Source organism: Vicugna pacos, chromosome 8 (genome assembly GCF_048564905.1).
Source record: "Vicugna pacos chromosome 8, VicPac4, whole genome shotgun sequence".
Lineage (NCBI taxonomy): Eukaryota > Metazoa > Chordata > Mammalia > Artiodactyla > Camelidae > Vicugna > Vicugna pacos.
In genome coordinates, this window is record NC_132994.1 from 58891220 (window position 1) to 58904964 (window position 13745).

At 41.0% G+C, this 13745-nt stretch overlaps 1 protein-coding gene across 1 annotated transcript in view; it reads left to right on the forward strand.

Moving 5' to 3' along the window:
• Nucleotides 1-3783, forward strand: part of ADGRG6 (adhesion G protein-coupled receptor G6) — a 132024-nt gene extending 128241 nt beyond the window's left edge. The window contains exon 26 of the mRNA XM_031680004.2: nt 3257-3783. Within this exon, the coding sequence (XP_031535864.2) occupies nt 3257-3358 (102 nt within the window). The 3' untranslated portion in view covers nt 3359-3783. The remainder of the gene's footprint in view (nt 1-3256) is intronic.
• The last annotated feature ends 9962 nt before the right edge of the window (nt 3784-13745 follow it).

A 13745-nucleotide genomic window follows, 5' to 3' on the forward strand; every position in this document is an offset into this window, starting at 1 on the left:
TTGGGGAAGTCTTCAGCATCTTAAAAAGGGAATCAAATCAATAATACTATGGAGAAGTTAGGTCCTGGGATGTTTTTCACATTTCTAGTTGCTGTTTTCATTGTGGGAGGCTTAGGAAAGGACAGACTTTAGCCAACTTGACTTGCATGATTGGCACAGAGCCCCTCACTTCCTCTTGCCGTGATTATTTAGGATAACTCTCTTCTGCGGAGAGCCAAGGCCCAATTTGGCTCACAGCCCTGCTTAGTGCTAAGTTGTGAGGCGTGTCGGATGGTCACTGCTAAATCAGCTCTTCGGAGCCAGCGCTCACAACTCCAGGCCAAACCATGCTAAGAAAACAGGCCAGCAGTTGCTCAAGCTTCATCTCAGTGCCACACAGCAGGTTACTTTAGAAAGCACGGGGAGTAGGTGGGAAACACTTACTTGATTTGCAAGCTGACCGATGTTGTAATATTTCAAAATCTGAAGGAATTGGGCTTTGTAAATGCAGCATTTTGGAAGAACAGCTGTGTTTCCAATTGAGTAACATTTTACTTTTCCCATATAAAAGCGTTAAATCTTTCTCTGCCCCTTTCTGACTGCCCTCTTTTCTTTCTCTCTTCCTCTCCCTAATGTTCCTGCTTTTCTCACTTCTTCCCTCTTTCTCTCTTCCTTCCCTCCCTCCTGCTTCCTTCTGAGGCTAACCAACAGGCTATTAGATGAGGCAAGGAGGTACAAAGGGACAGAGAGTGAGGAAGTGCTGAGTTTCTTGATCTTTATTAAAATAGTGGGAGGCTCGTTTCACCTGCTGGGTCTCGTAAGCACGGTGGTGTCAGGATGGGGCTCTGAGTAAAATTAGAATTTGAAACAACTCTACAGGGAACGCAAATCCTTGGCTAAATTAAACCAAACAAATTAATAAATGGTGTTTGCCCTTAGAATAGCTTTTACAAGTACACTCCCCAAATGATCTCCTTAAAACGTTTTTGTTTGGTGCGTTTTGAAAAACTAGTTTATTTCAAAGTCATAACCAAACGTTTAATATTCTAAAGTCTCAAACCTTGTTGATTTATTTGAAACACTTACGAATAATTAGATGACGAATAATTGCAGACCTACCCCCAAATCTTTTGAGTCTTTAAAGTTACGTCTTCTGGCTGGCTTATTTTCACTGTGATTAATTTAAATGATTTTTCATAAATTCAGGATGTCAGTAAGAATAAAATATTCGGTATTCACATTAAATATAATTTAACATTGATCTGTATAGTGTCTAGTCACACCGTGTGAGAAAATAACAGAATAAAGAGTTTAAATGGTTGAAGAGCAAAAGAAAGATCTCTGGATCACGACAGCATGCTCCTGCTTCATTATCTGAAATCAAACAATCAAAGACCAAGTGTCGTAAGTGACTGCAACCCTGTAACCTTCCTACAAGGAATTTATTGGCCTGAACTGACAGATCTGACACATTTGAAACTATTTTAACTCTCAGAATAATCAGTTTTTCCGTAAAGATCTGAAATGTAATCATTACTGCCAAATTAGAGCTAATGGATTGTCTCCCCTGACACTTAACAGCGATGAACAGTAAGTGCCTACAATGTCTGGAGCACTTAAACGTGACACTTTATACTGTGCTTTTTTTTTTCATTCTCAAATGTGTAGGTCTCTCCTATTGAATGACATTAATATTAAGGTCCAGTGCACCCTCATCACTTTCACAGGTGATAACATACCGTGCAGGCTACGTAACAGGTGCTTGGTTAATGTTTATTGAATCGAATTGAAACTTGCATGGACTCTACCTGGTCCATTTGCATTTTATACTTTGGAAAAGCAGATCTCAAAGTACGTTAGATTTGGTGAAGGGTGGGGATTGGAAGAGCATGGTCTAGAAACACTAAGTAAAGGGGAAAATGCATTAACATTATGCTGTTTAAGACACTTAACCCCCATTGCTGTATGTCACCTTACAGGTTACAGGCACGTAGGGTAAGAACAAGACAATATTAGTTTGCCATCAACTCTACATCCTTTTTAATGGTTTTGGAAAAGGAACTAGTTTCAGCTGAAGTCTGAGATGAGTAACTACACAAATCTGCTTTTGAGCAGTTGTCTTAGGAACTGCTTTATGGCTCAGACTGGCTTCAGTATTAGGGAATTTAATGTACAAGCACAGAGGGCCCTCGTGGAGCCCCGTGGCCAGGCTTTGAGGAATCTGGGACCCAGGGATATTTTTCTCTATCTACTTTTACTATGTAAAATCAAGAAATGTTTTAGAAACCATGCTGAACCGATCATTTGAAAATTATTTCTTTTCATCCCCTCTTGATAAATCCACCAGTTTCCTTGAATGGCTGTTAGGTTGCTGAGGGAACGGTGGTAATTGGCTAACCAAAATCCAATATTCGTTAGACTTGCTTTGTGGGAACTTCTGGTAAATATGTGTTAGTTCTGGTTAACGTGTTGCAAATAAAGAAAAATGTGAGATCCTAACCGGCTCATTAGGTTGGGTTCTATTACTGTCTGTCTAGCACTTTCTACAAGTGAGGAAGCCATGGCGTAAAGGAAGGACGGTGAGCTGTGATACTGTTCACTGGTAAAGATGAGAGCTGGAGAAAGCAGTCATGCAGACTTACTGTTGTTTAAGGTTTGCAAAGGTGGATTGATCCCATTTTGCTGAAGCCAAAAATCCCTTCACTCCGAAGGAATCACAGAATGTAGAAGAAAGATCGCTGGTCTAATGCTCAGGAAATGTTTACTCTGCTAATAATGGCCTGTGCTATGTGCCGTGAGTATGTCACCTGTCTGCTGCAGGCCTCAGTTTATTTATCTGGTAAATAAAAGAGGCTGGTTAAGAGCTAAAAGGTTTTCGGCACTAGACTGTGATTGTCCCCTTTAACTTCTTTAAATATAAAAATGCTAGTCACTTATTTAAACACAGAATCTAAAGACCCAAAATCTACATGCCAAGCAAGACATTTGATCTTGTTCAGTCTGAATTTTTCAAGGGAATATATGCATTTTGCCTCCAATTTACAAAATAAATGCCTTTTCTATGCATACACTTTAGTGCTTTCAGGGCACTAATGAAATCTTATGCAGATAAAATTAATAGGAAGATTTACTTTCAAATACAAAAGAGAAGATATCCCAGCAGGAAGGCAGTACTAGTTGTGAAAATCAGAATTACAGCTTCGATTTTCGGTTAGCAAACCTGTGGAATTAATGATCCCCGAGACATAGGTACAAAAATCCCATTTCTGCCCCCCAGGTGTGTCACAACACTGCACAGCCCACGTGGGAAAGAAGAAAGCTGATCTGCAGGAAATACGAAGACAGTTGCCAAGCATTGTCCTCAAATGGGCAACACTGAGTCTCTCGCTGGCTGAGTGAGAAAGACAGCCCATAGGTTCCACGTAATAAACACACCTGGATGTGCCCCGCAGCGAGAAGAGCTTATTTATCTGTGCCCTGGATGCCTCAGCCAGGTTTGCAACCAAATTAGAGAAAGCTGTGTACACAAAAGTTACACAGGGAAGTTCTTAGCACAGAACTCCTTGCCAGAGATCCAAGGAATGTTTTAAAGATGTAATATATCATGTGATTCCTTTTCAAAGAGTCTGAGCATCTCCAAAGTTGTATTAAACACCAGTTTACAGAGTCACACTAGCAGGAAATCAGCTATGGTGATGCAAAGATGCGGAGCGGAGTAAGAGTTCATTACTGCTACCAGATTAGCACCCTGATACATTTTTTCAAGTACCAGATATGTTTCTGCAAATAGAAGTTGCCACTACTTTGATTAGCCTGCTTCAAGTTAACATTAATAAAAACTCATTTCTTCAAAAATTGTGGTAGATACCTCTATACACAGAATGTTTTCTAGATGAAGTAGTCAGGAGTGTAAAAAGGACATTTTCTTCTCAGGAGCAATTCCAAGCGAGGAGTCCAAACAAGAGTTAGGAAATACTTTACTAGGGCCTTTGCCACAGTTACAGAACAATCACTTTGTACTTACAAAATGTTGGTTGGTTTTTGGGTTTTGTGGGGTTTTTTTGTTCTTCCTTATCCCCCCAAACTATAAGGGATTGCTAACATAGTTGTGGCTTTCATTCTTCCAAATAATTTGCAATTCACTTGGAAATTTTTTTCCTTCAAAGGATCTTTTTCCTAACATTGGTTCTGCTAGTTTGCATGATCCTCTTTTACTGAATATTAAAGCACGTGAAGTTCCAGCATTCTCTTCCCTTATCCTCACATTAATTTTCCCTATATCTCACTTAGCGTGTATGTTTGATGCAGGGGGCCACTATGAGCCCGGAGTCATAGTGAGGAAGCAGTATCTCATGGCATCCCCTTGTGTTCAATTACCCTTTTGCCGTCTACTCCTCTAACCTGTGAGGCGCTCTCAGGGCCTCTACGTGCTTCTAGGTAGAATTATGATGTGCAAAACCTTGCTTTCTTCAGTCACAACAAAACAAAACAGCAGGGCAAACCCACTGGACCCTAATCCCTCCTTCCTTCTAAATTCTTGTGAGCACAGGCTTCTATAAAGCCAGTGTGGGGGTAAGCAGGGGCCCAGAATCTCGTGTTACTTTGAGCAAATATCAGTGTAGTTTTTTGCAATCTTTCTCTTATAATATATCCTAAAATAAAACGAAGTCAAATGGATTCAGAGTTACTTATTCTCCTGATTTCAAATATGTCAGCAAGTCCTCACCACATTTAGTTCCCTGGTCTTAAAACCAACAAAGATCTTTTCCAGGATTATAGTACAATCTAATGGAAAAAAGTAAAATCAGTAAGTTAAAATTGATCATGAGAAATGAATTCGTTAAAATCATGTATTTAAAAAATGAAAATTTTGGGTGGTCTGCATTGTCCCTCAAATCTTCTTAACAAATGAAAGGGAAACTACAGATCTAGACAGAATAGTTCAAATTGTGTGCATTTGTTTTCTATTAAATGTAAAGAGCAACTCTGCTTAGATGTTACTAGCACTGCTCGCAGTTGGCCTCTCAAATTCAGGAAACACCCAATGTCCAGCTGGCTCCTGGGTCTAAGCTGGTGATATCTGCCCCTGCTGAAGGCAGACAGTAGGACAGCGCACAGGTGCATCTGTGGCTACTGCGAGGACCCTGATCCTCCCCCTCCGTTATCCTTTTTCCTGGGTCTGTGAAGGCAGATGTCATGCTCCCAGGCTTCCTGGTCTTACTCCCATAATCCCTTGTTGGGCAAAAGCCCTCATCCAAGCATTTGTCTCGTCCTCAAACAAAGGAACACATCTTTCTAAATAGATTAGGGGTCTGCAGAGCAAGCCAGCAGAGTCCCTCAATGTCATCAACAACAAAAAGAAATTGGCCAGAAGAGCTTGAGCTTTGTTCCTTATCCTTCATTCGGCAGAGAAGTCACAGGAGAGGCATCCACTGACCCGGGCAGCTCTGACACAGGAAACGGTCAAAACGCTAATCCCACCCAGGAACGCCCTCACAGAAACATTCAGAAACAATGTGTGAACCGGGCACCCAGGGCCCAAGGAAGATGACACATAAACTCAACCATCACATCCAACCCAAGGGAAAGCAATGCACTTGGTGGTTGCTGAAGCCCCAGTAACAGGATCAAAACCCTGCTACAGGGCCTCGTGGTAAACCCGGGTCTTCAAGGGCCCCTCCTGAGATGAGGGGTTTAACGTTCTTCAAAGTCACGCTTCTGTTTTTAGATTAGTTTTCCTGTGTTCCTTAGATCTATTTTTCTTTTTTCCCTAATCGACTTCATTGACTTTCCCCCGAATCAACTTGATTGGTTGCACTCATTTTAGATGCACAGTTCAGTAAGATTTGACAAAAGTATAAACCCAGCACAGAATACTGCCATCATCCTAAAACGTCACTTTGCAATCAGTCTCTCCCATCAACTACCGGAGACCACGTTCCTATCACTATAATAAGTTTTGTCCCCTCGAAAACTGACTGCACATGTAATCACACAGCTCTTATTACTTGCTTAGTCACGGCACCTACATTTATTTCGATCAGGATGCTTTTGAAATCCACCCACATCATTGTATCAGTAGTAGCTTCTTCCTTTATATTTATAATGTTAGTCCTCCAAATTTTCTTCTTTTTCAAAGTTATCTTGGCTATTTTAAGTTCTTCGCATTTCATGTACATTACAGTACAGATTGGCAAACTTCTTTTAAGGGCCAGATAGTAAATAATTTAGGCTTTGCAGGCCATAGGGATGAAGAGCTGCAACTACCCAGCTCTGCCATCGTAGCATGAAGGCAGTGTTGGACGGTATGTAAACGAACGAACATGGCTGGGTTCCGATAAAACTTCATTTACTAACAGATTGTTGGTCAGATTTGGCTAGCAGGCTGTAGTTTGCTGACCTCTGAGTTTTTTAATAAGTTGAAGATAGATGTAGATATCCATATCTACACTCATCTATCTACCTATTCACACACATACATACATAACATATCTGTATGTCTGTCTGTTGGGATTTTGTTTGGAGGTGCACTGAATGTATAGGTCAGTCTGGGATAATTGACACCTTAAAAATATTGAGTCTTCCAACCTATAGACAACAGACGTCTCCCCATTTATTTGCATCTTCTTTAATTTTTTTCACCTTTGTCTCATTTTCAGTATCTAGATCTATCTTTTGTCAGATTTATTATTATGTACTTCATATTGTTGAGGCTATTATACGTTGTATTTTGAAAATTTCAGTGTTTTGTGTTAATTGCCAGAACATAGAAGTATGATTACTCTTGTCCTGCAACATTGCTGAACTTTGGTGTGAGCTCTAGCAGCTATTTTATAGATTACACTGGATTTTCTATACATACAATCATGTCATTCAAGAGTAAAGGCCATTTGAATAATTCCTTTCCAATCTGGATGACTTTTATTTCTTTTTATTTTATTACACCGTCTAAAACCACCAGTTCAATGTTGAATAGGAGTGGTAGCCAAGATGGGTTTCACTTTAGACAATCACTTCCTGTGATATAAACAGAATAAAGTAGAAAAGCCATAGCAGCATCTCAATAGATACAGAAAAGTCCTCTTTCTCCTGAACACCAGTTGGCAAACTAGGAATAAATGGAAACGTATCTGATAAAGTTATCTACATAAGAAAAGCTACTATAAATTTTTGACTTAATACTAAAATATTAAAAGCTTTCCCCTGAATTTGGAAACAAAAGAGATTCAGGCCAACACCACACCTATTCAATAGGTCTTAGCAGAACAGTAAGGCAAGGAAAAATAGAACTTATGGGGATGATGAAGGAAAAAATAAAGTTTACTTATGTGTAGATACATAATATGATTATGTGCCCAGAAAATCGAAAAGAGTCATAAATAAATTACTAGAATTAGTAAGTAAATTTAACATGATTATTGGATAAAATGTCAAGTAAAAAATCAAATGTATTTCTACTATATTTCTATATATCTGTACTCTACTATGTATTTCTGTATCTAAGCAATGTTATATAAAAGCAAAATTATAAAAAGTACCATTTTCAATAGCATAAGGATCATAAATGGAGAAAAACGTACAAGATCTCTACACTAAAAAACTGAAAGCCTTTTTGACGGTTGAAGATGACTTGAATAAAATGGAGATATATATCATGTTCATTGGTTATAAAAGTCATTAATATAAAAATACCATCTCCTCAAATTGATCTGTAGTTCAATTCAATCCTATTTAAAATCCCAGTAGACTTTCTTTTGTGTGTGTAGAAATTGACAAATTAAAACAAAGATTTTTATAGGAAAATGAAGGGCCAACAGTAACTAAGGCAATCTTAAAGATTCATATTGGAAAACTTATCTTGCCATGTATCGAGACTTATTATAAAGCTACAGTAATTAGGACCGTGTGATACTGTCATGGAGATTTAACATATACACAAATAGGACAGAGGGTTCACAAACAGACCCATACATTTACTATGGTGTCTTGATTCAGGACAAAACTAACAGCTTATGAAGTAGTATAGTTTTTTCAATAAATAATGTGAGGTCAACTGAACACCTATATGGAAAAAAAAAAAGATTTGACATCTACTATGAACATACAAAAAAATTAAAGCTAGGTGACTGGTAAAACTGACTATGAAAAGTAAGACAATGCAGCTTCCGTACGGTAACGTAGAGGACAATCTTTGTGACCTTGGAGCAGGTATACATTTCTTTAAAAGACCACATTTTGCCCTTTAGTTTTAAATTGAGAACTTCTGTTCATCAAAAAACACTTAAGAGAAAATGAAACTCCGGGTACAAAACTCAAAAGCACCATGCTGAGTGAACGAAGCCAGACAGGAACGAATACATGCTGTTGATTTCATTTTTAGAAGGTTCAGAAACAGAGAAGTCAAGACAGGGGTGACTTCCGGGAGAAAGCTGGCAGTGATGTGAAGTGACTGTGAAGAGGCACCGTGGCGGGGGGAGGCTCCTGCAGTGCTGGGGACATTCTGTTCCTCGATGGACAGTGATAACAAGGGAACATTCACCCTTTCAAAATTCATCAAGGTGCACTTAGGATTTGTGAGCGTCTCTGTGTATTTTTAAAAATACAGAAGGTGATAGCTGTTAAGAGAAGCAGCCGTGGCAGCGCTCCTTGGGGTTCTATGAAATGGCGCCTGCGATTTCCTAGTGCAAAGGAATGGAAAAGTTGATTTGAGACGCCTAGAGACTTTTTAGCAGCACTTCCTGACACATGCCTTTTCCATAAAATGAAGTCTAGCTGCACTTAGAGGGAACCTCTTTTTGTGAGTGTGCTAGTTTCCTACGGCTGCTCTAACAAATTACCACAATCTTGGGGAGCTTAAAACAATATTTTATTCTCTTATGATTCTGGAAGCCAGAAATCCCAGTCAGTTTGGCTGGGCTGACGTCAAGGTGTCAGCCACGCGATGCTCCAGTGGGGTCTCAGGGTATTTTTGCCTGTGAGCCCTTCGTGTTACTCCAAAGTCAAATCTCTCTCTGCTTGAGTCACATGGCTTTCTTTTGTGTGTGTGTAATTCCTTCTGCCTTCCTCTTACATGGACATGCATGATTACATTTCAGACCCATGAAACTAACCCAGGAGAATCTCCCCATCTCAAGAGCTTTCAGTTAGTCACATCTGCAAAGTCTACATTGCCATACAAGGTAACACGTAAGGGACTAGGACCTGGTTATCTGTCGGAGGTATGACTGAGCCTGCCACGGTGAGTGAGTCAAGGAGTGAGAAATCCAAGAGAGCTCCAGGAACCATATCACACCACAGCCTTTTACGGGTTTCATTTTGCTTTTACTGCAACTGATATTTTGTGTGTGGTGGGGAATCACGTTCATTCTTACTCAATCTCAACTCAGGAACTAAATGACATTTAACATTAAATATTAATTATCACATTCCGGTTTGCCTGGCTTCAGATACTCTCTCTGCCTATAATTCTGCCACGGGAATTATAACAAGAGGTGCTCTTGCCTAAGCATTCATGGTTTGCCTCTCCATCCTATTTTTTTTTTCTATTTTATGTGTAGTAGTTTATATCTGCTAATCTCAAACTCCTAGTTTATCCCTCCCCAACTCTCTTCCCTCTTTAACCATAAGTTTGTTTTCTACGTCTGTTTTGTAAATAAGTTCATTTGTATCTCCCCATCATGTTTTTCTTGCGCACTTCTGCTGTCTAAGCAGCGGCTATTCGTGAAAAATGTAATGTGGTTCAAGGCAGATGTTTCCAAGAGTTGAACCTTATCTCTGCTAATCACTTGCTGGATGATATTTATCAAGTTACTGATCTCTACATTTCAGTGTGACCAGCCATATGATACAATACTACCTATTTCTCAGAGCTGTTGTAACAATTAAATTAAAAACTATACATAAAAAGAACTGTCACAAAGTGGCCAATCAGTAAATGCTGACTTTGTCATTGTAGTGTGATAGCTTTCTGGCTTGGTGTATAGAGTTACAACAGTGAAGCTGCATTTCAGAAATTTCACATCAAAGCTATTATTGGTGTGATTTATTTCAATTCAGCCTGCTCTCATTAAGGGTCTGCGATACGCAATGCCCTGGGCACTGCAGGGGATCCATTACCAAGTAGAATCAACCCTTCTTAATAAGTCCATGGTCTGGTGGGGAAAGCCAGCATGTCAAACAGGGGATGGCCACACATGGTGATCAGAGCTACAAAATTGGAGAGATTTGAATATGGTATTTGATATTAAGGGATGATTAATTTTGTGAAGTGTGGCAGCATGATGACTAGATTAAAATCCTCATTTCTTAAAGTTAAGTACAGTATCAGCTTCCTGTTGTGGCTGTAACAAATACTACAAATTCAGTGACTTGAAACACCTATTGGCTCTTTAAAAAACAAATTTGTTTTCTTAAAGTTCTGGAGATCAGGAGTCTGAACTGAGTCTTCCGGGGCTAAAATCGAGCTGTTGGTGTGGCTGGTTCCTTCCAGAGGCTCCAGGGGAGAATCCATGCTTTGCCTCTTCCAGCTCCTAGACAGATGCTCACATTTGGCTGGTGACTCTACTACTGCGATCTCTGTTTCCAGCGTCACGTTGTCTTCTCTGACTTTGGTTCTCCTTCCTCCTCTCATGAGGATCCTTGTGATGACACTGGGCTGACCTGGATAATCCAGGATAATCCCTGCATCTGAAGATTCTAAGTTAATGCCACCTGCAAAGAAAAGTCCCATTTGCCATGTAAATTCTTGTATTCACCGGTACTACATCCTGGAGAGGGAAAGGATGGGGACAACAGGAAAGCTGAAATGCTTATCAGATTCAATGGTTTTCAGAGCTGTAATTACCTTAGAGTTTCTTAGAACAATCCATATTTCACAGGACAAACTGGAGGCACAGAGAAATCCCATGTGGCGGCAAATTATTCTGGCATCTAATGAACAAATTGTGCTCACAAGGACTTGCATTAACCCTGGGGGACGAACTTAGACGTGCTCAGGGAGATTTTCTTTCTAAAGGACCAGTTCCAATAGCAAATGAGGCTGGGGATTTTTCTAGGGAATCAAGAATCTTAGTTAACTTTGAATTCTCTAAGAACGGATTTCACCAGTAGAACGTTCATTCTAGGTAAGGCTGTGAATGTCCACAGGGGGGCGCCTGTCACCATAGTTCCGTCCCTACTCCCTCAGGTGCGTCTGTTCATTTCCAACTTCTTCCCGGGGCTTGCTTAGATTTCTTGCTATAGGTGAGGGTTTTTCATTTTGCAGGGAAAATGAAGAGGTTTTTTGCTCTAAAGAGATCATGCTTTTTATTTTATTATAAAAGAAAATGTTCCCACAATATTTGCTCTAAACACTCAGTATAAAAGCAAAAATGGACAATGTCCTTTAAGATTCCATTCTCATGGGTGCAACTGTAATTATGCGCATTGCCAGCAGATGGCACTGCATCATTAATAATGGTTGAGCACACCTTTAGAACAAGGTGGGTGGTTCAATTCTTCAGAGATGATCGACTGAGCAAACGTTTATGGCCCTCCCACTATGTGCAGGGCTGTTGTTCAGACCCTGGGCTTGCACTGGTACATAAACAGACAGAAACTGCCCTGCTGGACAGTATTCCGGGTGGAGTCACATAGGCAAGCCAGAAGAGGGAAGATTGTTCCAAGTTTGTCTCTTAAAATTTCATCTCACCCTCTCCCAACTCCTTGAAAGTCACATTTTGAAAGTGTTCTAGTGAAAAGAAGGAAAAGAAAAGACAACGATAATCTGTTTATGGAACAGGAGATTTAAGGAAGGTTAAAAATCATTTGCCTAAACGCACAACTATTAATAGTTAGATGCAAGTCAGTGGCCTTAACATTGTCTCTAACATTTCACCACAGTGGTTCTCAAGGCGACGGATTCAGGGCTGAAGAGTTTCTAGTCTTTTTCCCGTCACTGCCTCCTTGTGGCCTCTCAAGTAAAGCATTCAATCTCTCTGGGCCTTAATTTATTTATCTGTTAAGGCATTGGATGTGGTAAGTGGGTTCAAATATTTTTACCAGTGGAATCTTTTTTTTTTAAATAAAAAAAATCATATCCCAGAGTTCAATACATAAAATAAAGGAAAGTGCTTGAGTCAAAAGAGATTTGTTTCTCTTGAGCTTCCATCTTTCTCCCCTGGAAGCTTCGGCCTCCTCAGAGCACAGTTTGAAAACCACCACCCGAGTGATCTTGCAGACACCTTGCAGCTTTACACACCCATCATCCCCCAGACGCAGTGAATCACATGTGAGAGAGTAAACCTCGCAAGAAGCGTTTGCAGCTTGGTAAGAAAACAAGCCAAAACCAAAAGACAACTTAGGTCCCGACGGTTATGACAAACTGGTGCACTCAGTCACGAGGCACAGAGAGAATAGTGACATTGAGAGCATTTTCAACATTTTCCGCACAGTCTCTTCTGTAAGGACACTGTCTTCGTGCTGGGCGGTGCTCACACTCGCTCGGCCAGGTTTCAGCTGCGACCCTCCTGGGGCCCCTGCTCTCAGAGGTGAGAAGGCTGCTCAAACACACAGCCCTCTGGCTGTGATAAGTGCCCAGAGCCAGAGGTGGGATGGCTCGCTGCTGAATCATGGTGGAGGGAGCCAAGGAATCCTGGAAGCCGTTCAACCACAGCCACAGGCAGCGGTGAGAGGGCGACTCAAGGTCGAAGGACTGTGGGAGGCTGGCTACCACGGACCTGAGAACTGGTCTCCCTGGGTTTGCATCCCAGCTACGTTGCTTCCGACAAGTCACTTTGGTCCCTAAATTGTAATATTGGGTAACAACATTCACTACTTCACAGGGATGACGAGCTCTCCTGGGACAAATCACAGCAGTACGCGAAAACCAGGAAGAAGCTTCCATGGTCTCTGGCAGGATTCTTCCAATGCCTCCAGGTTCCCCACTCCTGTCACCTTCTGATCCCCTCCACACAACGGCTGCATGGTCCCTGGTTGCCTCTCAGGTCCCATCGTGCCATTTTTGAAACCCTTCAGTGTCAGGAACTCTCCCTTGCACTTGAGAGAATAACTCCTCACGCTGACCCACAAGCCCTGCAAGGTCTTTCCTGTCCGCCCTCCAGCCTTCATCTGCCACTTGCCGACCACACTCCAGCCACCCTGGCCTCCTGACAGTTCCTGGAACAGCCCAGGCCTCCCCTGTGCTTTAGAACTGTCATGCCTGCCACTGCTTTTCCCAGAACATACTGGTATTGCCTAACGCCCCGGCTAAAACACTTCTCCTCAGAGAGGTCTTCTCTGACCACTCTGTCTAAAGTATCAAGAATAAAGTCTGCTTTATTCCCTAGCACAGGGATTGGAAAGTTTTGACCCACAGACCAAACCAGCCTACTGTCCATTTTTTCATATCAAGTTTCATTGGAACATAGCTGGGCCCTTTGATTATGTATCACCCCTGGCTACTTTGGTGCTACAGTGGCCGGCCTGACTGGTTGCAAAGTCTAAAATATCTATTGCCTTATCTTTACATAAAAAAATGTATTGCCCCGGTCTAGTGCATTATGTTTACTCCTTTCATTATACCAATCACATCAGTAATGTTTTACCTGTTTCTTTACTTGTCCGTTGCCTGTCGCCTCATTGCCTCTCCACGAGGCTGAAGATCCTTTCTGTCTTACATTCTTTGTTGTATCTCTAGCACAGTGCCTAAAACAATGTGTAAATCTGTTGATACTGTGAATTACATTGTTTGAAGAAAACAGTACTTATTGGAGAATAATAATAGAAGC